Below are 26,246 nucleotides of genomic sequence, written 5' to 3'. Positions count from 1 at the left end.
TAAGTTGACTACTGTATTTTGTTACTGTATCAGAAAACTAACACACATGCTCCAGGAGTTTCAGACATGATTGCTGCCAGAGGCCAGTGACTGGCACTCCTTGTCACCAAAGCCTCCAGCAAGCTCCTCAAGTCGCCTGTGGTTCTGGAACAGTCATAGGCCCCTCCCACAGAACCTAGGAGAGCCCTGAACTGAAGCTGGGAAACACGACCGGATGGAGAACAGGCAAAGACTTTGGCTAGAAGTACCCAGAACTTGGCTCTGGCTCCTGGGTATGGTGTCCAGGCAGGTTATTCATCCCGTCTAAGCTACCCACCTGCAACGAGGGATTCTGCTCAGTCACCAAGAATGAAATGGTGGGGGTGTTACGTGCCCAGGATGGCGCCCATACTCAGCAGGCACTTGATAGCCCTGGGTTCCCCGTCCCATCAGGTCTGCAGGTAACAGCACTTGGGATAAACAGCCTCCTGGACAGGAGCGTGTATGAACAACTTTCTCTAAGGGGATGAGAGAAGAGGTCCAGGAAGCAGCTCTTCTGTTTGTTCTTTGGAGAATTCCCGTTCTTCTGAGCGAACAGAATAGAGGCATGGGAACTACAGTTGATATGCAAGGTACTAGTGCATCAATTACTCCTGCTTGGCTCTGCAATTTTCCAGGGGTCTGGTCTCAAATCCCTTTAAGGGGGCTGGACAGTGGATCAGTGGTTATGAGCACTGGATGCTCTTGCAGAGGACCTGGGTTCAGTTCCCAGAGCCCACATGGAGGATAACAACCGTCGGCAACTCCAGTTCCAGGGAACCTGGCACCCTCTTCTGACCTCTGCAGTCACCAGGCACACACACCTGGAACACATACATCCACGCAGGAAAAACCCTCATATCCATGAATTAAAGTAAAAAATAACATTCCTTTCAGGTCATTCATTATGTTGGTGGCACTGGACTAAAAAATGGAAGAAAGATCCAAGGACCTATGGAAAATCCATACTCAAATGTACCCTTTGTGATGTATGTGGGGGGTATCCAACCTCAACCCAGCTGAACTTCAAGTTTCAAGGCTGTTCCCATGCCAGGTCAGGATCACAGCTTCCCATCGCTCCCCTCCCAGATCTACAGACACACTCCTGGGCTATTCCAGGATTCAGGCTGCAGGCACACTCAGACTGTACTCACATGGGATTTCTAAGCCTCCCCACTGTTCTCAAACTTAGTTCCGTGGAGTTCCAGAGGTCTCCTAAGGGTTCCTGTGCCTTGAGGGCCAAGGCTCAGGCTGTATGCCCAGCTCCCACACCATGAGTTGGAACAACTCTGTCCTTTTGTTAACTTTTTTTTTTTAAAGATTTATTTATTTATGATGTATACAGCATATTTGCCTGCAGGCCAGAAGAGGGAGCCAGATCTCATTACAGATGGTTGTGAGCCACCATGTAGTTGCTGGGAATTGAACTCAGACCTCTGGAAGAGCAGTCGGTGCTCTTAACCTCTGAGCCTTCTCTCCAGCCCCCTTTTGTTAATTTTCATCTGACTCACACGTTATATCTGTCTGATGTACAGCTTTACTTTTTTTTTTTTTTACAGTGCTGGGGAGGGACCCAGGGCCCGCCACATGCTATGCAGGCCTTTCACCGCTGAGCCATCTGCATTCCCAGCTCTGAGAACTTGCTTAGAAAGAGCCCTTGGACTAGATGGTCCGCAGAGGGCTGACATGCTGTGGGCCACAGAGCACGCTTGCTGCCCACCCACAGGCAGGGCCTCCCTCAAGCCTCTTCCTAGCAGGAGGAAGGCAAAGGCATGGGGAAGGAAGGAGTCTGGTGAGGAGGGCCCAGCAGCTCTTGGCCGCTGCTCACAGAGGAGGCTTCGTGGGCAGGCATCCCTCCTCGTCACTGCCGGCAGGGCCTGGCCTGCACCGTTGTGCTCAGGAGCCCTGTATCTCCATGCAGTCCCCCTGAAGCAGGATGTGCTGCAGCAGCCCATTGACCACGTCCAGCGTCTCGTCCTTCTCCAACACGATGTCGTAGGAATCCATGTACCGCTCCCGCCGCTCCTCCACCTGCCCAGGGGAAGCAGAGCGGAGTCCCCCAAATGGCCCTCTTTTTACTCTCAGGCCTCTTGGGGTCTGGGGTAGAGGCATGCAAACACCATCCCCCAGCTCTCCTGTGAAAGCCTGGGGAGGTCAAGGTTATGAGGACACAGGCAGGCAATGAGGGGCACGAGCTCCCACCACGGACCCTCGGCCAGTGTCCAGCAGACAGTAACAACAACTACAGACAAACGCCCAGCTGTCACACGTCATCTTCACATGGCTCTGGCGTCCACTGGGCTCCGGCCTCTGCTGGCTGGGTCCACCCTTATGGACACCTTCTCTGAGCCCTTCTGGCTTGGGCTCTGTCCATCCCTGCCAGGCTCTGATGTTTTTGCTTCCTTTTATAAAATCATGCTCTCAACCCTGGCATCTCTCATCTCAGTCAAGCCAGAGAAACCCTGTCTCGGAAAAAACAAAATCCAAAAAAACCAAAACAACAACAGCAACAAGAACCCACCTCCAAGACAAACTAAGGAGTCACCCCACAAAGTGAGAGTTTAGTGGGTTAGCGGTGTCTGTGTGACCAGAATGGGGACTGACACGCGCAGAGTGCACAGCCATGCGTGTGTGGGCGGAGTGACCTATCAAGTCTTGGGTCAAGTCATAGTGGAACGTGCCGAGGCTTTGGGATGTAACTCAGTGATAGAGTACTTACCTGGCATCTATCGGGGTCTACGTTCCTTTCCCAGCAAACACACACGCGCACACACACACACACACCAAAAGAGAGAGCATAAATCATGGTATGATGGCATATTCATGTAATCCCAGCATTTAGGAGGTTGAAGCAAGCTGGTCAGAAGTTCAAGGTCTGCCTTAGCTACACAGTTTGAGACTAGCTTGGGATACACGAATTCCCCCTTTACTCCGCTCCCCATACACACCGAGGGGGGGCAGAGAGAGGAGGGAGGAAGGGAAAGAGAGAGGAGAGGGGGGGAGAGACCAAGAACACAACTCTGCCCCTCCTCTGCAGCCCTAATACCTCCCACAGTTTCTAGCACAGGAAAGGAATTCAAAAGTGCGGGCAGGAATCCCGAAGTCAGAGGGGAGGCCCAGCCACTGCTCACCTTGTCATTTAGGAAGCCAATCTTGAGAATGTTCTGCACCCCAGGGACTCCATCAGCCATGGTGAGGTCCCCCATGGAGTCTCCAAGCAGGAGGATGTTGGTTTTGTCCTGAAGCTTCTGGAAGTAACCGGAGTTCTCACACACGGAGCTGTTCTTGTTGAAGGTGTGGATGAGCTGGCCCTTGAAGCCTTGCAGGACACCCTAAAACACCCCAAGAGACAGAGAGCAGGGCGAGGGCACCCATGTAGCACATGGGCCTGTCATGGGGAAAAAAAGAGTTCCCAAACCCAGAGAGAACGGCAAAGCTTTACTGGAGCCTGAACGGGGGGCTGGAACTAGGACACAAGGGGCAGATCTGGTCTACTGTTATAAATGTTTTCACAGAACCCAGCCAGACTCAGTTGTTTGTGTCTTGCTTTGGGCTGCATTCTGGGAGGTGAGGGCGAAGTTGAGGGGAGACGCAGCAAAGACAGAGGCCCACAGAGGCCCAAGTGTGCACAGCTGGCCTCTTACGAAGGCACTGGGACTTAGCACACGCCTTACACACGTAGGCACCGCATCACTGAGCCACACCTCCAACGTTTTCCTTTTCCTTTTGAGAACAGTCTATGTGGCTTTAGCTGACTTGAGTTCTGCCTGCCTCTGCCTCCTGAATGAGAGGATTAAAGGCGTGTGCCGCCGCTATGCTATTTCTTTCTTGTTTTCTCTTTTTGTTTGTTTGTTTTGTTGTTGTTTTGAGACAGGCAGGGTCTCACTATGCAGCCCCGACTGTCCTGGAACTCTCTATGTAGATCAAGCTGGCCTCAAACTCATAGATCCCCCTGCCTTTGCTCCTGAGTGTGGGATTAAAAGCGTCCACCACCTTGCTTGGCCCCAGTTCTCACTGTGAGACACATCTTTTTCTATCCAGGCTTTCTAGGCTCTCCCTGAATTTGCTCTACAGCTCAGGCCAGGCAGGTCTTGAACTTTCAAATTCCTGCCTTAAGTCTCCTAAGCAGCTGGGATCACAGGCCTGTGCCTCCAGGCCCAAACCACTTGGCCTTTTCTAGGAGAACTTTGTAATTCCTGTTTTAAATAACGACCATAGGTATTCCTGATCTTCATTCTGGTGGAAGCCTATAATACAAATGCTGCGGAGTCAGGTTGCAGGAACCATTCAGAGGCTCTGCTTAAGGCCTGGGTCAGATTCTCATCTGAAAAACATGTGTGTTGTTAGCACTTGGCTGTAGGCCATTAACAGTGACAAAATTTCACCACTGATTTTGTTTGAGACAGGGTCTCCTATAGCCCAGTGAATCTGAACTCATTATGTAGGTGAGGCTGGCTTTGAAATCCTAAGTCTGCTACCTCCATCTTGCAAGTGCTGGGATGAAAGCATGTGCCATCATGGCTGCCCACTGAGAAGTGAAAACTTGGGTAAGCTGGAACCACTCACCTCTGGCTTTCAGTACCCATGGCAAAACACCAATGCATATAACATAAAGTAACACACAGCCTGGATGTAGCAAGGAATGGTTCAGTCCTAGCATTCAGGAGGCAGAGGCAGGGAGTTCTCTGTGAGTTTGAGGCCAGTTTGGTTTATACAGTGAGTTCTAGGAAAGCCAAGGCTATATAGAAAGACCCTGACTCAAAAAACAAAAAAGAAAGCAAGGAATTCGTGAAGCCAAGTGCCATGACAGTTCCAGCCATTCAGGAGCCAGAGGACTGACTGAGCTTAGGAACTCCAGGCCAGCCTGGGTAGCGTAGCAAGACTCTTGTCTCAAGGAAAGAGAGGGGGAACTGGACTAAAATTGCCCACCAGAGGGCAAAGAGGCCAGCTGGCCACGCGAAAAGGCCCCCAGGCTGACAGCCCACCCCCCCTCTCTCCTGCAGCCCGGCTGAGACGTGGCTCACATCCTCATTGAAATCCATGTAGTTAGACACAATGTGGATGTTGGGGTGGAACACTTTCATCTGCCGGATAATTTCCTCCAGGATATCGCCAATGCCCGCCGAAAAGATGAAAAGAGGAATGTTGTTATGGTAGAGTGTGTCGAAGAACGTCTTATATCCCTCCCTGCAAAGAGATCAAAGAATGGTGAACGGCATGGCCCTTCGCTACTGCTACTTCATTTTCTACTTGGGCGAGGCATTTTATATCTTATTAGTTATGTGTATGTGCAGGTTATATGTCTACCCGTGACCTAAGTGTGGAGGCCAGAAGTCAACCTTGAGTGTCCTTCCTCAGGAGCCATTTATCTTTGTCTTTTTTTTTTTTTTTTTTAAAAGACAGGGTTTCTCTGTGTATCCTTGGTTGTCCTGGAACTCACTCTGTAGACCAGGCTGGCCTCAAACTCAGAGATCCACCTGCCTCTGCCTCCTGAGTGCTGAAATTAAAGGCGTGCGCCACCATGCCCATTTTGTTTACTTTCACTTTTGAAAATTTACGTATCGGGCTGGAGAGATGGCTCAGAGGTTAAGAGCACTGGCTGCTCTTCCAGAGGTGGTGAGTTCAATTCCCAGCAACCACATGGTGGCTCACAACCATCTGTAATGAGGTCTGGTGCCCTCTTCTGGACTGCAGTCATATATGCTGTATACATAATAAATAAATAAGTCTTTAAAAGAAAATTTACTTATTGTTGTATGTTTATGGGCATAGACGTACCATGGCACACATGTGGTCAAAGAACATCCGTGGAGTCGGCTCCCTCTCTCCACTTTTACATGGGTCTGGGATCACTGTAGTCAGGCTGGCACGACAAACATTTTACCCGGCCAGCCACCTCACTGACCCACACTTGGGTTAGAGACAGGGTCTCTCACCGGGAGCCGGGGCTCACTGCTTAGGCTGGCCAGTCAGTCCCGGGGATTCGCCTGTCTGCACTTCCCCAGTGCTGGGGTTCTGAACTCATTCTACCACACCCAGCTTTGCAGGCGGAGCTCAGGTCTGCATGCCTCATGAGGCAGGACTTTACCAACTGGGCCGCCATCTTAGCACCTCGGGCGAGTAATTTTTTAATTTTTCTTTTTTTGTTGTTTGTTTATACATAGTGTAATATATACACATATATGTATATATATACACACACACATACATACACACACACACACACACACACACACATAAATATAGGGACACACACATACATCTTTTGAGACAAGGTCTCCCAGTATAACCCTGGCTGGCCTGGAACTAGAACTGGTTATATAGACCAGGCTGGCCTTGAACTCAAGAGACCCACCTGCCTCTACCTCCTGAGTGCTTGGATTAAAGGTATGTGCCACCACACCAGCTTTTTCCTTTAAAATCAAAAACAAAAAACTGGGGGGACTGACTGGAGAGACAGCCCAGTAACTTTAAGGAGTACTTGCTGCTCTTCCAGAGGACCTGGGTTCAGAACCCACATGGTAGCTCACAACCATCCATGACTGCAGCTCCAGGGGAACCAACTCTCTCTTCTGGCCTCCTCAGGCACCAGACACACGCAGTGCACATACACAGGTGCATGCAAAACAATTATATACATAAAATATAATAAAACAATGTTAAAAAAGTGTTTTAAGGTCTGTGTGTTTAACTCTTGAGTAGCTCTTGACAGCCTGCTCAAGACCTTGAGTTCAATACCAGCACAACAAGCAAGACCTCATATATAAACCAGGTGATGATGTATGGCTGTAATCCCAGCACTCGGGAGGCAGAGGCAGGAGGATCTCTGTGAGTTCGAGGCCAGCCTAGTCTACAGAGTGAGCTCCAGACAGCCAGGGCTACACAGAGAAACCCTGTCTCAGAAAACCAAAATGAATTAAAATAAAAAAAATAATAATAAAAAGATGCCAGGCAGCCAGAGGGTCCAGAGCTGTGGGGTCTTTTGCTTGCTTTTAACCCATCATTTAAAAGGAGCTGGGCTGAGGAGATGAAGGCCTGGCCATTCTGCACAGCAGCCCAGTGAAACGAATGGCTTCCGGGGCCACCTTTCCTCCTCCCAGCCACTGACTCCACTCAACCCTGCCCAGCCTTTTCCACCCGGGGGAAACAGCTGCAGACCGGCTTTCACGTTTATTTTTGGTTTCCAATACCGAGGATGGAATTCACAGGCCTCCAGCATGCCAGGAACGTCTTTAACCAGGGAGCCACACCCCAGCCCACAGAGGTGCTTAACTAGTCCGGTGGAAATGCTTTCACCGCAAGGAGCTTACCTGAGCATCGCGGTGGACTCTCCAACCACCTGCGCTATCTGGGACTTCTGTATCCTCTGCTGGCACAGGAGGTTGTGGGCTTTGGACCACCTAGGAACAGACAACCCACACACCCCAAGTCCCAGTCACCCCAGGAAGTCGAGTGCCCTGTCCTTTATTCCCTCTGGTAGTACTCGCTAGGGAAATGAGCACACTCTGTCCCACAGAGGCATCTCCTGAAGGACTTTACGAGATCCTTAGAAGGAAATGAAGGGAGAGGGAGACGAGATGTGGACTGGGGAGATTAGAACCCTCCTCCATAGGGACCTAGGGCTCTATCCTGGGATGCCAGGTTTTGTTTAACAGGGTCTTGTGTAGCGCAGGCTAACCTACAACTTCCTATGCAGCCAAGAAAAACCTCGATCCTTCTACCCCCATCCTCTAAGTGCTAGGACGATGTGCATGCACCACCACCAGCCATGCCTAGTGGTGTTTTTTCTGTCGGAATTTTGCAGTCTGATTGCGTGCCCAGGTTATAAACTGGAACTCTGTGGTGGTTTGCACGAGAATAACCCCTGTAGGCTTATATATTTGAATGCACTCCAAAGTTGGTGGAACTATTTGGGAAGGATTAGGAGGTGTGGCCTCGCTGGAGGTGTGTCACTGGAGGGGGGGCTTTGAAGTTTCAAAAGCCACGCCTGCCTTCCTGCTGCCATGCTCCCTGACACGATGGTCATGAGCTCACCCTCTGAACTGTAAGCCCTCCCTCCAAAAACTCTTTCTTCTATAAGTTGCCTTGGTCATGCTGGCCCACTCCATCTTGAATCACAGGAGCTCCTCCCTGTCGGTGTCACTTACCACTGTACCATATGAGGCAACTTCTCTTTGATGGTCCGGTGTGGGTCGATCTCAATGGGATAATAGTGGTGAAAGAGCGCCGCGAGCTGGGACAGTCAACGAGGGGAAAGGTCATTAGTGCACATCACCCCGGCCCCCAGTTAAGACGAAAACCACCTCAAGGATGCAGCTTCGCGCTAGAGAGTTTTCAGGTGGGAATACACCATTTATGAAACTCAGTCTTCTCCTCGTGCTTTTTGACTGCTCACACTTACCTATTATACACAGTCTGCAGTACGGCTGCCTACGCAGAGCCTATCACTTGCTGTCACCCACCCCGAGAATGAGGCCTAAAGAGTCCTCAACATGAGTTAGACTTGGTGGCCCATGCTATAATCCCAGCACTTGGAAGGAGGAGACAGGGGGATTATAGATGTGTAGCCTGGGTCACATAGGCAAGCGTAAGCTACACAGTAAAATTCCATCTCAAAAATCAAAACATATACATACATACACAGGGGGTGGGGAGGTGGGGGTGGAGGCATGACAAGAAGTGGGAACAGGGATGCAGCTTGTTGGCAGAGAGCTTGCCTGGAGTGCAATCCTCAGCATTACAAAAAAAAAAAAAAAAATCAATGGGGGCTGGAGAGTTAGCCCAGCACTTAAGAACACTTGCTGCTCTTATAGAGGACCAGAGTTCAATCCCCAGCATCCACATAGTGGCTCACAACTGTCTACAACTCTAGTCCTGGAGGATCTGACACCCTCTTCCGACCTCAGTGGGCACCAGGCACTCATGTGGCCAGGTACTCACGAAGTAAAATAATAGTAATAAAAACTAGTCAGGCCAGGCAGTGGTGGTGCACGCCTTTAATCCCAGCACGTGGGAGGCAGAGGCAGGCAGATCTCTGTGAGTTCAAGGCCAGCATGGGCTACAGAGTGAGTTCCAGGAAAGGCACCAAAGCTACTCAGAGGAAACCCTGTCTCGAAAAAAAAAAAAAAAAAAAAAAGAATGAACTCAGTAATGTATAACAGTGTAGCCTAGCTCTGCACTAGTGAGTGGCCATTCAGGGCCAAAACCTGGAGCCAAGTAAACCGAAGGCCAAGGCTCTAGAGTTGGCTTCTCAGTATTTGAACACATCTTACAGAAATGAATTAACATCCATTCAGAACGCTCTCGATATCTGTTCCCTTACCAGAAAGTTACATCATCAAGGACATGGCACAATATAGTGGGAAGAGTTTGGGACAAAGTCTCTGCAAAACCAAGGCATGGAACTCAATCGAATGACCCTTGGGCAAGTTGTTCAACCTCCTGAAACACCTGTTTTCTCACATGTTGAACAGAAACAGTAATAGGATAGTTCTAGCTACCTTTTGGAGTAGAGGATTGTTCAGTAAGATACAGCATTCAAGTCTCATGCCAGCTAGCAGTAAGTCTCAATCATCGTGTCTCAAGAGTGTCCCAATAGGAAAAAGCTGTTCTCATGTACAAAGACTAGACTCAGGGGCTGGTTCAGCAGTTAAGAGCACATACTGCTATTTCAGAGGACCAGAATTCAGTTCCCAACTCCTACATCACGCAATTCACAACCACCTCTAACTCTAGTTCCAGAGGATCCTCTAAGGGCACCTGTGTAGTGGTACTTGCTCTGCCCATGACGTTGGGCCATAGGGCCCAAAGGAGGTAATGCTTTTTGCTGTTGTACGATGCCTTTTATAAGGAAAGGGGGAAGGGACACATGTCCCTCCTCCCTACTGCCTGCGAAGTGGATTTGCTCCCTGTCAGATCAGAGGACAACTTCAGCTCTCTGCTCTGTTCTGTATTCGTAAGTGTATTTCCTCAATTTATCCTTTTTTTTTTTTTAAAGATGTATTTATTTATTATGTATACAGTGTTCTGTCTGTATGTTTGCCTTCACACCAGAAGAGGGTGTCAGATCTCATAACAGATGGTTGTGAGCCACCATGTGGTTGCTGGGAATTGAACTCAGGACCTCTGGAAGAACAACCAGTGCTCTTAACCTCTGAGCCATCTCTCCAGCCTGTCAATTTATATCCTAATAAATCCTCATTACCCATTAAATAGATTCACATGGATTGATTTTAATACATAATACTGATTGCCTCTGTCTCTGTCTCTCTCTCTCTCTCACACACACACACACACACACTTTAAATAATTAAAAAATAATCCAGGCAGTGGTGGTGCACACCCCAGCACTCTGAAGGCAGAGGCAGGTGGATCTCTGTGAGTTTGAGGCCAGCCTGGTTTACAGAGTTAGCTTCAGGACAGCCAGGGCTACACAGAGAAACCTTGTCTTGAACCCATGCCCCCCAAAATAAACAAAAATGAAATAATTAAAATAAACCTAATAAGAAAACTAGACCTACTTTACTATAACAAGTTATACAGGAATAATTTTTTTCTTTCTTTTTTTTTTTAAAGATTTATTTATTATTTATTATGTATACAGTGTTCTGTTTGTATGTATGTCTGCACACCAAAAGAGGGCACCAGATCTCATTATAGATGGTTGTGGTTGCTGGGAATTGAACTCGGGACCTCTGGAAGAGCAGTCAGTGCTCTTAACCTCTGAGCCATCTCTCCAGCTCAGGAATAATGTTTTTAAAAAAATAACAACAAAAGAAACAAAACCAACCAAACAACAACCAAAACAAACAAAAAAACCACAATTGAGGAGCAAATCCAGAGCCTCAGGAATGCTTGATGAGCTGCCTGTGAGCTATGTCCCAGACTCCCTCTTTTTGAGACAAGGTCTCACTACGTAGCTTTGGCTGGCCTGGGGACTTGCCATGTAGAACAGGCTGGCATGGAATTCATGGAGATCCACCTGCCTCTTTCTCCTGACTGCTGCTCAGCTGCCCTTTTTCTTTTCTTTCTTTTTTTTTGGTGGGGGGTGGAGTGGGAGAGTGCTGGGATTAAAGGTGTGCAGCATCACCACCTGGCCTCCTTTATGCCCTGCTTCCGTTTTCAAACTTCCTGTTTTGAGGTAGAGTCTCACTAAGTTGCCCAGGATGACGTTGAACTCTTTCTGGAGCCCAGGCAGACCCTGAACTTGTAATTCTCCTGCTTTGATCTGCCAAATAACTATAGGCATATAATCCACACTAGTTTAAAGAATAAACTTTCTTAAGATTTCTGTCTCGGAGTTTGTGGTTCAACCCCGGAAGAGTACCAGAGCCATTTTTGAGCAAAGAAGGGAGTGACCCACCTCTTTGCGACAATCCTCACTGATGATTTTGCTGTTATCCAGAATATCTGAAAAAACACAAAACTCCCTTTACTTGCTCCTTAGCAGTTATCATCGTGAGCCCTGCAAGGAAGGCTGAAATGAGACTTACTGTGGGAAGAGGGGCATCGCTGTCCATTGTAAGCAAATCTGCTCAAGGTCATGTCAAAATCAGAAATCACCTAAGAGACCAAAGAGAGGTTATGGTGGCTGAGTAGGCACCTTCCCACCTGGCCTTGCCTCAGCCTGGGCTAACCACAAGTCTAACCAGCCACTACCCAGTCAGCAGCAAAGCCTTTTTTTTTGGCAAGGCTGTGGAGAGACAGCGAGGGTAAGGAAAGAAGTGATTCTGTGTCAGTACACGAGTTAACCTTGAGGAAAACCAAGTCCCCCGAGTGTGTGGGTGAGTCTCAATGGCATCTTTCTCAAATGCACTGGTTCGTTCTTAAAGTGCCTCCCGACCTTTATGGATCTTCCCCATCCTCAACTTCTTGTGGAGCCAGCTAGCCTAGGGTAGTGGGGCAGCCAGGCTCGACCCATCTCATCTGCTTTCTGAAACCAAGCAGGACGACCACATCTGACTACTTTGAGAGTTGGCTGTTGGGACAGGTGGGCTCTCTCTCCCCGGCGAGCCAATCTGTTTGCCCATGCCCACTCCGGGGCGCAGGCTCGCAGCGTGCGCACCGGCTCTGGCGGGAAGGCCGCGGGACCCACACCCTTCCGCCGCCCAGCCCGGCCGTGCCCCCGCGCCCCGGTACCTGCAGGCGGTCTCCTCCGCCCCTGCGAAGGGCGCCCACGATTTCCTGCACCCGCCCGGGCTGCCGCATCAGGACCGTGGCCTTCATCAGACTTTTCACCTGTCGCGAGACCCGAGGGACCCGCTGACCCGAGCGCCGCGATGGGCCCCCGTGCAGCCGGGCCTCCCCGCGCCCGCGATCCCGCCACGCGGGACGCTCCCCACCCGAGGCCTCACCTCCTCCGCCATCGCGCCGACGGCCTGGTGGGCGGCTCCGAAGACGGCGCCCGCCCCCGCAGCCTCACTGCGCAGGCGTCGTCTTCGCTCTAGCAGCGCCGCTCTGGGAGGGGCGGGCCGGCCGTTTCCAGGCAGGCTCAGGATGCTGGCAGGAGAAACGGGTGGGGGTGGGGGTGGGTTCTACTGTGGGAGGGGAGGTGAGGGGGGAAGGACCAAGATGCTGAGGTCCTGCGCATGGGTTGACTGTCATGAGGCTTTGCTGTGTGTGGACTCCTGTCACTCTTCCTGGAACCCTTTGGCAAAGGGCGGTCTTTCCCTGGATTCGGGTCCTAGCTCAGTGGAAGAGTGCTTGCCTGCATGGATGAGGCCCTGGGTTTCATCCCCAGCATTGCAAACAACAACAAAAACAAACACCCACCAGGAATCCGTATGCATTTTGGACTGAGGATGCACCCAGGAGACATTTTCCTTAACTGGGCCCCTCATCATCACTAAGCAAAGTAAGCCAATAAGGCATCTTAGGGTCTAGAAGACCCTGGCCAGCCTGACATTTAATCAGCTTTGCTTCTGGCTCTGCAGGAGAGTGTGAGCTGGAAGGATTGCTGCAGGCATGTGGATTCATCCTGGAAATGCAACAGGAAGTAGGCTCCATAAAGGCTCAGCTGTGCTGGTGGCCACAGTTCTGCCCTAGGTCTGAGGGCAAGGAAGAGGTGTGGGGTGGTCTATCTGTATGTCCTGGGGGGAGGGGGAGGAAGAAAAAGAAGAAGAAGGGGTAGGAGGGGTTCCAGAACCTGAGAGCACAATCCTGAGTGATCTCACGGCTCAGGATTCTGGAACTTGGGCTGCCTGATGGTCCCTATATGAAAGATGTAGTAGGGAAAAGGAGCGACAGCTGGCTAAAGGGGCCCCCCAGAACCCTCCCCAACACCCCAGGAGAGCAGCCTCTCTCCCCTGGTCCCAAGGTGCCATGGAGATGGAGAACACGGCGGCCTCCACCCGGTTCCACCAGCCTCACATGGAGAGGAAGATGAGTGCGATGACCTGTGAGATCTTCAATGAGCTCCGACTTGAGGGCAAGCTCTGCGATGTGGTCATCAAAGTCAATGGCTTCGAGTTCAATGCCCACAAGAACATCCTCTGTAGCTGCAGCTCCTACTTTAGGTACACCAGGGGCCCGAGCGAAGCCCGAGGGGAGACAGGGCTCCTCTTGAGGTCTTTTCATCTGCTTTTCAGTTTCCCATTTACCATCTTAAAGTTAGGGACATTGAAGCTCTGGGTTCCTTGCAGCCTAGCTGTGCTGCCTTCTAGACAACCACGGGCTGGGGCCAGAGCCTCTCTCTCTCTGTGTCCTGATGTGTTTTAAACTGGTCTTCAGTCAACATTTGGCAGGTCAGGGGTTTTCTCTCCGATTCTCACCCCAACTTTTAGTTGGACACCTGTGGATTTTGGACTTAACCTAGATGATATTACTGCTTCCGGTGCCCCTCCTGGCCCAGTCCCAGTAGAGATCACTGAAAGCAGGGAGGTGAATTTTAAGGATAGAGAGGATGGGGAGGGCATAAGGGGAGAGTACCTAGGAAATAGTTTCAAAAGAAAAGGAGTTTTGACTGCAATTCTTAACTCAGAAAGTGCATGGGGTCTTTCTAAGATGAAAAAGTCAGGGTACTCGGTCTCAGTGAAAACAGGAGAAATATGTCCATCTTTTGCTAAAAACTCTTATTCAAGCCCAGCTCGGTTGTACAGGTCTATAATCCCATTTAATCAGAGGCTGAGACAAGTGGATCTCAAGGTCAAGGCCTTGGGGGCTGGGGATTGTAGTTCAATAGTAGAAGGTTTGTCCAGCATGCACCAAGTCTTGGGTTCAAGCCCCAGTATTCAAACAGACCACCGACACCAATAACAACAATGAACAGTTCAAAGCCAGCCTAGGAAACTTAGTGAGATTCTGTCTCAAAATAACAATGACAGCAAAGAAGGAAAAAACCACAATGGCTGAGAGCTAGGCATTGTGCCAAACCTCTGTAATGTCTGCTCTCAGGAGGCCAAAACACCAAGATGAGTTCAAGTTCAACCTGGCTACAACCTGGGTTGGTTGGTGTGTAACTGGTTCTAGGCCAGCCTGAGATACATACAAGACTCTGTCTCAGTTACGACTGTCTCAGTTGCCCGATTAACAAAACCCTAACTCTTAACCCTAAAAAAGAGCTCTGTTCAGTTGAGGGGCCACGTCATGGCCTGCAGGTCTCATTCTGCCAAATCAAAAACCTAAAACTTGAAAAAAAAAGTTTTAGCAAGGTGGTGGTGGTGGTGGTGGTGATGGTGGTGGTGGTGCATGCCTTTGATCCCAGTACTTCAGAGGCAGAGACAGAGGCAGATCTCTGAGTTCGAGACCAGTCTGGTCTACAGAGCTAGCTCTAGGACAACCAGGGCTATACAAAGAAACCCTGTCTCGAAAAACCAAACCAAACAAACAAACAACAACAAAAGACTTTATGTATATATGCATGCCTTGCATGGCTGTTTGTGGGTATATGCAGATGCTGGAGCAACGGGTTCCAGTTAGAGGCAGTTGACATGGGTGCTGGGAACTGACTCAAGTCTTCTCCAAGAGCCATGTGAGTACTTAACCGAGAATCATTTCTGCAGCCCTAGGACTTTGGGTTGGTTGGTTTGTAACTGGTTTGAGCTGTTCTCAAGTATAAACTTTGTAGGTGACAATGTGGCATTGCAATGTTAAAAGGTTGGACATGCCTGATTCCACACTCTAGAACAGAAACTACAGAAAGACCGTAAGCCAGGCATAGTGGCTCATGCCTGTAATCCCAGCACTGGAGAGGCTGAGGCAGTAGGGTTAGGAGTTCAAGGCCAGCCTATGCACAGAGTAAGAATCTGTCTCTAAAAACAAAACAAAAAACAAACAGCAAAAAAGATAGTAAATGTCTTTTTTAAAAAATTGCATTTGTTCCTTTATTTTACTTATGGATATTTGCCTGCATGTCTGTCTGTCTGCGCCACACGCATGAAGTCACTGAAGAGACCATAAGGGAGTACTGGATCCCATGGGACTGGAGTTGGACTGTGGTCAGCTACCATGTCGGCGCTTCAGCTGGGACCCCGTGTTCTCTGGAAAAGAGAGCCATCTCTCCAGCCCCAAGATAGTAAAATACCTTAAGCTCTACAGGCCATATGCTCTCTTGCAACTGCTCAACCCCGCCCTTATGTCAAGAAGAGTCAAACAGGGCCAGGCATGTTGGTGTCCATCTTTAATCCTGGCACTTAGAGGGCAGGGGCAGGCAGGTCTCTGTGAGTTCTAGGCCAGCCTGGTCTACATAGGGAGTTCCAGGGCTACATGGGTGAGACCATGCCTTAAAGAAAAAAAAGGGGTTGGGGATTTAGCTCAGTGGTAGAGCGCTTGCCTAGCAAGCACAAGGTCCTGGGTTCGGTCCTCAACTCCAGGGGGGAAAAAAAAAACCACAGACAGGACTAATACAAATTATCTGTGGACCCTGAAATTTGAATACAGTTTTAACTTTTTTTTTCTTCTCCAAGACAGGGTTTCTCTGTGTGGTCCTGGTTGTCCTGGGACTCACTCTGTAGACCAGGCTGGCCTCAAACTCACAGAGATCCACCTGCCTCTGCCTCCCAAGTGTGGGGATTAAAGGTGTGTGTCACCACCACCCTGCTTGAATACAGTTTTAAAATGCCACAAACTGTTCCTTTGACACTCAGCCCTCTCCATCATCGAGACATGTAAAGACAAACCTTGTTTCCTGGGGCAGTATGAGAGCAAGAGGTGAACTGGCATTGAGCTGCATTTGGCAGAGACTGTGTGGTCGGCAAGCCAGGATCCTGAGGAAGAGTTTGATGCCGAAGTCCACTGGTCCTCAAGCCTCTTAAGACATGTACCTAGTCACGTAGAGAACCTGACACGGCTGTGGTCTTCTGTGCTTATTTTCTGACTAGTGATATTCTGGGAATTGGAAAGAAAATACAGAGGTGAACATTCCTGTCCTTGGGAGGCTTACTTTTTCCTTTCTTTCTTTTCATTTTGTTTGTTTTGTTTTGTTTTGAGACAAAGTTTTTATGTAGCCCTGGCTGTCCTAGAACTCACTATGTAGTGCAGGATGGCCTTGAATTAAAAAATCTTCCTGTCTCTGCCTCCAGAGTTTTGGGATTAAAGGTGTGTACTACCAAGTAGTCAATACACATAAACAATTTTTTTTTAATCTTAAAAAACATATAGGACTGTCAGGGGCCATCAAGATGACTCCCTAGTAAAGGTACTTGTTGATAAGCATAATGACCTAGGTTCAATCCCTGGGATCTACAAGGTGGAAAGAGCACCAACTCCCATACCGAACACTCATGCACAGGAACACACACACACACACACACACACACACACACACACACACACTAGCAAATAAATAAACTTAATTAAAAAAAGATTATCAGAGAAGGCTTTGCTGACAAGGCAATACTTGAATTACCAAGGAGACTAGGACATGGAATGCAGAAGTCTTGGGGAATCCTTCCAGGCAGAAGGAGCATAGTAAGGAGGCGGAGTTACCTCCAGTGCACAAAGAATAGCTAAGCAGCCCTCAGGACAGAGGAAGGAGAAGGTGGAGATACCCAGAGCTCACCAGCTTCTGCAGTTCTTAGCTCTGGCATTTCCCTCTTAACAACGAAGTCGGGAAGGGTTTTGTTTTTTTTGTTTGTTTAAGTTATTTATTTATTATGTATACAGTGTTCTGCCTGCATGTATGCCTGCAGGCCAGAAGAGGGCACCAGATCTCATTACAGATGGCTGTTAGCCACCATGTGGGTGCTGGGAATTGAACTCAGGACCTCTGGAAGCCAGTGCTCCTAACCGCTGAGCCATCTCTCCAGCCCCCAGGGGAAGGTTTTGAAGGCAAAGGCGAGTTATATAAGCTCTTTGTAAGGATCGCTCTGGGACTGAGCTGGCTTGTCTAGACACATGGGAGATGTGGTGGGCAGTGAGTTAGGGCAGATTTAGATTTAATTTTTTGTGTGAATGTTTTGTCTGCTCGTAGGCATATGAACCACTTGTGTGCCTGGTGTCTGGAGTCCAGAAGAAGACTACAGATTCTCTGGACCTGAAGTTAGGATGGTTGTGAGCCACCATGTAGGTGCTGGGACTGAAAACCAGGTTCTCTGCAAGAGCAACAAGTGCTCACTGCTGGGTCATCTCTATCTTCCAGGACCTGGGTCTTCTTTTTTAATTACTTTTTATTTTATGGGTATGAATGTTTGGTCTGTGTGTATGTATGTGCACCATGTGCATGCCTGGTGCCTGAAGAAATCAGAAGAAGGCATTGAATTCCCCGGAACTGGAGTTATATATGGTTGTGAGCCGCCATGTGGTTGTTGGGTCCTGTGCAAGAGCAACTACTGAGGCATTTCTCCAGACCACACCCGGGTCTTGATCTTATTTTTACTCCAGAGCTCAATTTCTCCATCCAGAAACTGGAAAAGGAAAAAGGGAGGTGGGTTGGGGAAATGACTCAGTGGGTGGAGGACTTGCTGCCCAAGCAGGGAGACCTGGGTTCGGATCCCCAGGAACCATATAAAAGACAAGCAGAGTGGCACACATTTGTGATTCCAGTGCTGGGAGGAGGAGACAGGCTGATCCTGGGGGCTTGCTGGCTAGCCAGTCTAGTCAAAACAGTGAGCTCCAGTGTGAGTGAGAGACCCATGTCTCAAAACAAAACAAAACAAAAAACCATACACACATACATACATAGCAAAGACAGTCAACACTGATCTATGGTCTTGATATGTGCAAACACAGGCTAGTATACCTACACACACACACAAACAAACAAACACACACACACACACACACACACACACACACACACCTTGAAAAAAGAGGGTAGGGGTTGGGGATTTAGCTCAGTGGTTGAGCGCTTGCCTAGCAAGTGCAAGGCCCTGGGTTCGGTCCTCAGCTCCGAAAAAAATAAATAAAATTTAAAAAAAAAATACAAAGAAAGAAGAGGGTAAAGACAGAGTGACCACAGGAGGTTCCTGGAAAGGCACTTTTCACACCCACTATATAAAGCCATCCTTCATGCACTCCCTCAGGCCAGTCTAGTGCCAACATACTTACCGGACAACATTTGGAGTGTGTCCAAGCCCTCAGGAAGCAAAGGGGTCAGGGGTGGGGGTGAGGGTGGTCTCCAGGAGGGGAATGTTTCTGTGCTACTAATTTCTCTTGTCTTTGGTTTTTCCGCCCAGAGCTTTGTTTACAAGTGGCTGGAACAACACTGAAAAGAAGGTTTACAACATTCCTGGCATTTCCCCCGACATGATGAAACTAATTATTGAGTATGCGTACACTCGGACCGTGCCAATCACCCCCGACAATGTGGAGAAGCTGCTGGCTGCTGCCGACCAGTTTAACATCATGGGGATTGTCAGGGGCTGCTGTGAGTTCCTCAAGTCGGAGCTGTGTCTGGATAACTGCATCGGCATCTGCAAGTTCACGGACTACTACTACTGCCCTGAGCTGAGGCAGAAGGCCTACATGTTCATCCTGCACAACTTCGAGGAGATGGTGAAGGTCTCGGCGGAGTTTCTGGAGCTCTCCGTCACTGAGCTGAAGGACATCATCGAGAAAGATGAGCTCAACGTGAAGCAGGAGGACGCTGTGTTTGAGGCCATTTTAAAGTGGATTTCTCACGACCCCCAGAACAGGAAGCAACATATTTCAGTTTTGCTTCCTAAGGTCAAGTTTAGTTATTCTTTGCAAATGCTTAATCACTCCCGTTTGATTCATTTACCCGGAGGGACTGTCCCCAAGAGCCACAGATCCCAGGGCTTAATGAGAGGCGCGTCCGTCCCCTGCTTCTCTCCGAAGCTTGCAATTTTCTCTTCCCTTGATGTTGCTAATTCTTTTCTTGGCCAAAAATTCCCTCTTGGTATGGGGAGAGCAGCAGGGGATTCTGCAGAATTCTAAAAGGTCTCTCACCTTCTTCCCCACACCAAGGTACAAGCTATTACAGGAACTTAGTCAAGAGTGGCACACACAGCTAGCTGTAGTCACTTGATCCTAGCTTTATTTTTATTGATCCTGGTTTATATTTAGTTTCTGGCCAATCACACAGCTTCTTTTGCTCTACCCAGGGGCCAAGGAATGTGTAGTTATGTCTCCTCAAGACAAATACATCTATGAGTTACACGTTTTTTAAAAAGCAAACCAATGGCCTGGCTCAGAGGTTAAGAGCACTTGCTGCTCTTTCAGAAAGCAGAGCTTAAAGAGATGGGACTTGCAGACACCCTTGCCTCATCTGAATAAAATTTCTGTATTTCCTTCTTAGGTTCGCCTGGCCCTAATGCATGCTGAGTACTTCATGAATAATGTTAAGATGAATGACTATGTCAAAGACAGTGAGGAATGTAAGCCAGTCATCATTAACGCCCTAAAGGCCATGTATGACCTGAACATGAACGGACCCTCCAATTCTGACTTCACCAACCCACTCACCAGGCCCCGCCTGCCCTATGCCATTCTATTTGCTATTGGTGGCTGGAGTGGCGGAAGCCCCACCAATGCCATTGAGGCATACGACGCGCGAGCAGACAGATGGGTGAATGTCACTTGTGAGGAAGAAAGTCCTCGAGCTTACCACGGGGCAGCCTACTTGAAAGGCTATGTTTATATCATCGGGGGGTTTGATAGTGTGGACTACTTCAATAGTGTTAAGCGTTTTGACCCTGTGAAGAAGACGTGGCACCAAGTGGCCCCTATGCACTCCAGACGTTGCTATGTCAGCGTGACAGTCCTCAGCAATTTCATCTATGCCATGGGAGGGTTTGACGGCTATGTGCGTCTCAACACGGCTGAGCGATACGAGCCAGAGACCAATCAATGGACACTCATCGCCCCCATGCATGAGCAGCGGAGTGACGCAAGCGCCACGACACTCTACGGGAAGGTAAAGAACCAGGGTGGGAGGGGAAGACCCATACTGTTCTGCCTTTTGGGATGAGGCTGGAAGACAAAAACGGCAATAATGTACTTGGCAGTACAGTTGTCTTTCCGTATCCACTGAAGATTGGATGACACCCCACCCCCACCCCCCCGGAAACAGCCGCGTCCAGACGCTCTAGTCTCATAGAACATGGTTCGGTGCTTGGGTATAGCCTATGCGCAGTTGGGTGTGGGGGCACACACCCATAAACCTAGCACTTGGGAGGCTGAGGCAGGAAGGTTGCTATGGGTTTAAGGCCGGACTGGGCTACACAAGAGTTCGAGGCAAGCTACGCAGGAAGACTCTGTCTCAAAGAAAACTGTTGTATAATTTCCTTCCACATACTTCATCTCCAGACTGCTTATAGTATTTGACATTTTGTAAATGCTATGTAAATTGTTATATTGCATTTTTTTTTAGAGAACTATGAGAAAAATCTGTACATTTTTCAGTACATTTGTTTTTAAATTAAATTTTTGGGGGTGTGATATGAGCACATGTGGGAGTCAGAGGACAAATTGCAGGAGTTGATTCTCTCCTTCTACCAGGGGGGTCCCGGGGATCAAACTCAGGTCTTCAGGTTTGGCCATTACACACTGTGCTATCCCGTTAGCCAATTGTATTTTCATTAGCTATAAAAACTTCGTTATGTAAAATGTTCTGCCTGCATGTGTGATTATGTATCATGTGCATGTTTGGTCATCAGGGAGGTCAGGAGAGGGAGTCCCCGGAATTAGAGTTATGGATAGTTGTGAGCCACCATATGGGTGCTGGAAATCAAACTCTGGGTCCTTGGCAAGGGTAGTAAGTGTAGCTTGGTCACGGTGGTGCACACCTTCAATCCCAGCACTGAAGAGACAGAGGCAAGAGGACCTCTGAGTTTAAGGCCAGCTTCATCCACACTGTGAGTTCCAGAACAGGAAAAAAAAAAAAAAAAAAAAAAAAAAGATAAACTGCTAAGCTATCTATCTCTCTAGCCTCCATTTATTTAGACATGGTCCTATGTACTCCTGAATGGTCTGGAATTCCCAAAGATCCTCCTGTCTCTGCCTCCTGTGTGCTGGGATTAAAGGCATGCACCATTTTGACTGGCAATTTTTTTTTTTTTGAGACAGTCTAGCTTTGAAGCTTCAGTGATCCCCTTGCCAGTAACTACAGGTGTGAGCCATTATGCCCATTCTGGACGTAACTTCCCTAACATTTTCTGTTTCATGCGTACGCACACATGCAAGCATACATGAATATTTTTTTAAAGTTTTAAAAATTGTGTGTGTGTGTGTGTTGTTCGTGTGAGGATATGTGCACTGGAGGCATCAAATCTCCTGGAGCTGGAGTTACAAGTGGTTGTGAACTGTTTGATATGGATGCTAGAAATTAAACTTAGGTCATCTGCAAGGGCAATATATACTCTTAACCACTGGGTCATCTCTCCAGCTTCCGCTTCTATTTTTCTTTCTTTTCTTTCTTTCCTTTCTTTCTCTCTTTCTTTTTCTTTCTTTCTTTCTTTCTTTCTTTCTTTCTTTCTTTCTTTCTTTCTTTCTTTCTTTCTTTCTTTCTTTCTTTCTTTCTTCTTCTTCTTCTTCTTCTTCTCTTTCTTCTTCTTCTTCTTTTCTCTCTCTCTCTCTCTCTCTCTCTCTCTCTCTCTCTCTCTCTCTCTCTCCCTCTCTCTTTCTTCTTAGACACATTTTCTCTGTGTAGCCCTGGCTGTCCTGGAACTTACTCTGTAGACCAGGCTGGCTGGCCTTGGAACTGAAAGATCCGTCTGCCTGCCTCCGCCTCCCAAGTGCTGGGATTAAAGGTGTTCACCACCACCACCATCCTTCTCTTTCTTTTTAAACTACATTTTTGTTTAGTGTGTGTGTAAACTCATTCTGTGGTATATGTACATGGAAGGTCAGAAGACAACTTGCAGAATTCAGTGTTTACCTCCCACTATGTATAGCAAGCTCCTTTACCCACTGAACCATTTTCCCAGCCCTCCCCAATATTTTAAAATTATTTATTTATACAAATAAATAATGCATGGGCACACACGTGACCTGGGGATTGCATTTAGGTCAGCCTCAGTGACCAGTGCTGTTACCCACTGAGCCATCTCACTTAGCCTCCTCCCCATTATTTGCAATCCTATTTTTTTTTTTTTGAGACAGGGTTTCTCTGTGTAGCCCAGGCTGGCCCCTCAAACTCACAGAGATCTGCCTGCCTCTGCCTCCCGAGTGCTGGGATTAAAGGCAAGTGCCGGCGCCACCCAGCGCAATCCTAATTTTAATGCATGGATGTGTGAAACCTGCGGTGCACAGGGCTGACTCCTCTCTTTTTTTCAAGTTATTAAGTGGCCATGAAGTGGTAGTGAGAAAACCAGGTCTCAAACAAACAACCCACCAAAGAAGCTGGGGACCTAGAAAGATGGTCAGCGGCTAAGAGCACTCGCTGTCCTTGCAGAGGACTTGGGTTCAGTGGTAATTCCAGTTCCAGGGGATCTAATGCCTTCTTCTGACCTCTGCAAGCACCTACATACACATGATGCACATATAGACAAGGGGGCACACACACATACACACAAATAGAAATAAATCAGTTAAAAAGATGGACGACGGTGCCATCCAGATGTCTCAGCATTTACAGGAGCTTGCCACCAAGCCTGACCCGAGTTCAATTCAGAACCAACATTAGGAGAGAACCAATTCTAAGAAGTTGTCTTTTGACCTCTAAATGTGCATCATGGCAAATGCACAGAGACACATGCTTGTGCACCTGTCATGTACTCACATACACGCATGCGCACACACACAAATAAATATGTTTAAAAAAAAGGATGGTTCCTGAGGACCTAATGTTGTCCTCTGGCTCCACATGCATACATACATGCTGGCACCCATACACACATTCATGTACACACAGAATTCATGCATATATAGAAAGAATAATGTATAGACTGGCATTAAAAACGCACCTGGGGAGTGCAGAGAGATGGCTCAGTGGTTAAGAGCAATGGCTGCTCTTCCAGAGGACTCAAGTTAGATTCCAGCACTGACCTGGCAGCTGACAGTCTGTAACTCCAGTTCCAATGGAATCTAACACCTTCTTCTGGCCTCTGAGGACATGACACACACATGGTGTATAGACAGACATATGGGCAAAACATCCACGTGCAAATAATAAATCTATCAAAAACTGCCCCCTGGGCCTTTGAGATGACCCAGTGGGTAAAGGCATTTGCTATCAAATCTGATAACCCGACCTCCATCTTTGGTATCTAGGAGAAATAACAGATCATCACTGGCTCCAGCAAATTGTCCTCTGACCTCCACATGTATGCCATGGCACAGGAGCATGCATGCATACAAATAATTGGGGGTGGGGTGGAAAGAGGACAGGCAAAGACTAGGTGTGGTGGTACAGGCTTTTAATCTCAGGAGGCTGAGGCAGAGAGGCCTGCCTGGTCTACATGGTGAGTTCCAGGACAACCATAGAATAATACACAAGTTGTCCCTGATCACGTCTACCAGCTGGCCTGAAACTTGGAGACCATCCAGCACAGGCTAAGTTCTGGGCTGGGACAGCTGCTACATCCTCTCCACATCCTTAGAAGATAGCTCTCCAAACACTAAGAGAGCATCCCCTGCCACGCGTGAATCTGTCTACTCCTCAGTATAATGTAACACTTGCGAATTCTCTCCACACAGGTCTACATATGTGGTGGGTTTAATGGAAACGAGTGCCTGTTTACAGCAGAAGTGTACAACACGGAGAGCAATCAGTGGACAGTCATAGCACCCATGAGGAGCAGGAGGAGCGGAATAGGTGTAATTGCTTACGGGGAACATGTATACGCAGTGAGTTTCTATTGTACGATGATAAAATGACCCCCTTAGATTTCCTTTTCTTTTTTCTTTTTTTTGATTTTTTGAGACAGGGTTTCTCTGTGTAGCTTTTTGCCTTTCCTGGAACTCACTCTGTAGACTAGGCTGGCCTCGAACTCACAGAGATCCGCCTGGCTCTGCCTCCCGAGTGCTGGGATTAAAGGCGTGCGCCACCACCGCCCAGCCCCCCTTAGATTTTCTAATAGCCAAGATGTTTAGCCTACCATTGGCAAGCACTTGAAAAGAGGCATAGCATCCCTGGTTCTCCCCACAAGGGCTTCCTCAGTGGACAAAAGACTGAGTAGCAGTCAACCTTGTTTCTTTTGCTCTTCACAGGTAGGTGGCTTTGATGGAGCTAATCGACTGAGGAGCGCGGAAGCCTACAGTCCAGTGGCCAACACTTGGCGCACGATCCCCACTATGTTTAATCCTCGTAGCAATTTTGGTATCGAGGTAGTGGACGACCTCTTGTTTGTGGTGGGTGGCTTTAATGGCTTTACCACCACCTTTAATGTTGAGTGCTATGATGAAAAGACCGATGAGTGGTATGATGCTCATGACATGAGCATCTACCGCAGTGCTCTGAGCTGCTGCGTGGTACCAGGGCTAGCCAATGTTGGGGAGTATGCAGCTAGACGGGACAACTTCACAGGATTAGCACTGCGAGATGAAGTAAAGTATTCCGCTTCGACAAGTACCCTACCTGTATGAGCCTCTTCATTTAGCTAATAAAAAGTCTAAGCAATAAGAATTAATTCTTTTTTTAAATAAATGCAGTGTTTAAACTTGTAAGAGTACTGGAAAATGTTCAACTTAAGGGAAGCATGGGTTGGATAAATGAGGGAGTAAGGAAGAAGGTGATTATTTTCAACAGTGCATAATTAAGGAAAGAACCACACAGTACAAAACCAGCTCTAGAGAAATACGTTTATTGAAAACTTACATTTAGACAATTAGTAACTTGAACACGAGCAAGATAGTTTCAGGAACATAAACATAATATCTCAGAGTGTTCTAAATACTACATCTCCTCTAACATGAAGGGAGATAATATTGTATCTTGCACAGGGACCTGGGTGCCACTAGCCAAAAAAAAAAAAAAGCTTATAAACCAAATACTTATTTCACAAATAACACAACTAACCTCAGCCCATTGATGGTAAAATCTTCAAACACCTAGCAAGTACTGTGTTTCACAGATGCAGGGAGCAGGAGGGGTAATTGATTAACAAGTGCTTCAAGGTACCACACTCCTTAGCAAGGGTCACAGAGCAAGCCAAAAGCTCTGTGAGGGTTACAGTGAGCAGTAATTTGGCTAAGTAAAGTCCTTGCAGCAAATGACTATTTTGTAAAGCTACTGCCATTGTATTACAACTCTCAGGAATTGTTTGGTTTTCAATGACCAGAACATATGCTGTAAGTATAACAAAATGGACTTTCCTCAAGAAAATAACAACGGAGTGATGAGCCGTGCCAAAATGTTTGATGGCTAAGAACAGACTGAATTGTTGCTCAAATATTCTAGGCTTGAAGCACCGTATTTCTCTAGTGTAGGAAGAATATTTGTTTCACAACACCATATATGTTCAAAGACATGAAATGTGACTAACATACCCTTTGCATGTAAGCTTAGTTCGGAAGGTACCAGAAAGAGGTCCTATATACTTTATTAGACCGAGTAGCTAAAATATGTAACACAGCTCCAGTCTACTTATAGTGTTGACACTGGAATCAGGAAGCAGAAAAGGAATATTTCAAACACACAACATGCTAAAGTCAGAGGGGGAAAAGTGTGCACAAGAACTTGCCTACCAGCTATGATGGGATTGGAACACAAAAATGTTCTCTGGCTTTTCAGACTGAGGGTCTGTATTTTAAAAGCTCAGTAATTTAAAGAATTTTTGGTCTCAGATATACTACACACAACTAGGTAACCAAAACATAACTGATGTCAGTTAATCTTAAGTGTTCTTAGCAAAAATGTTACTTTGAACTGGCACAGAGAAGCAAAGCTCTCA

General features: G+C 47.8%; 2 protein-coding genes across 3 annotated transcripts; one reads left to right on the top strand and one right to left on the bottom strand.

Moving 5' to 3' along the window:
• Positions 1-1,539: 1,539 nt before the first annotated feature.
• On the bottom strand, positions 1,540-12,479 carry Nt5c3b (5'-nucleotidase, cytosolic IIIB). Of its 2 annotated transcripts, XM_028862304.2 has the most exons (9): positions 12,372-12,479; positions 12,157-12,255; positions 11,511-11,580; positions 11,381-11,427; positions 8,166-8,251; positions 7,329-7,418; positions 5,043-5,205; positions 3,150-3,350; positions 1,540-2,049 (listed from the first exon to the last, which is right to left on the bottom strand). In XM_028862304.2, the coding sequence occupies exons 1-9, from the start codon at positions 12,381-12,383 to the stop codon at positions 1,915-1,917; spliced, it is 903 nt and encodes a 300-aa protein (XP_028718137.1). In that variant the 5' UTR covers positions 12,384-12,479; the 3' UTR covers positions 1,540-1,914. The 2 variants fall into 2 exon arrangements, with proteins under 2 accessions (XP_028718137.1, XP_028718135.1); XM_028862302.2 differs by lacking the exon at positions 1,540-2,049 and having other exon boundaries at positions 2,056-3,350.
• A 720-nt stretch (positions 12,480-13,199) lies between these two features.
• On the top strand, positions 13,200-24,983 carry Klhl10 (kelch like family member 10). The gene is made up of 5 exons (XM_028862299.2): positions 13,200-13,532; positions 18,630-19,119; positions 19,712-20,329; positions 24,052-24,201; positions 24,565-24,983. Exons 1-5 carry the CDS (start codon positions 13,339-13,341, stop codon positions 24,937-24,939), a joined length of 1,827 nt encoding a protein of 608 aa, XP_028718132.1. The 5' UTR covers positions 13,200-13,338; the 3' UTR covers positions 24,940-24,983.
• The last annotated feature ends 1,263 nt before the right edge of the window (positions 24,984-26,246 follow it).

The sequence above is a fragment of the Peromyscus leucopus genome, chromosome 8b, assembly GCF_004664715.2.
Source record: "Peromyscus leucopus breed LL Stock chromosome 8b, UCI_PerLeu_2.1, whole genome shotgun sequence".
Lineage (NCBI taxonomy): Eukaryota > Metazoa > Chordata > Mammalia > Rodentia > Cricetidae > Peromyscus > Peromyscus leucopus.
This window is presented reverse-complemented; position numbering and strand designations above follow the sequence as displayed.

Excerpts from the sequence above, each read along its gene's own strand:
- Nt5c3b (XM_028862302.2), bottom strand. Across the intron at positions 11,581-12,156 it reads GCGGAGGAGACCGCCTGCAG|GTGATTTCTGATTTTGACAT; the intron begins GTACCGGGGCGC and ends TTGGTCTCTTAG. Across the intron at positions 11,428-11,510 it reads GCGATGCCCCTCTTCCCACA|ATATTCTGGATAACAGCAAA; the intron begins GTAAGTCTCATT and ends GTGTTTTTTCAG.
- Klhl10 (XM_028862299.2), top strand. The coding sequence starts at position 13,339 with ATGGAGATGGAGAACACGGCGGCCTCCACCCGGTTCCACCAGCCTCAC. Across the intron at positions 19,120-19,711 it reads TTTCAGTTTTGCTTCCTAAG|GTTCGCCTGGCCCTAATGCA; the intron begins GTCAAGTTTAGT and ends TTTCCTTCTTAG. Across the intron at positions 20,330-24,051 it reads CCACGACACTCTACGGGAAG|GTCTACATATGTGGTGGGTT; the intron begins GTAAAGAACCAG and ends CTCTCCACACAG.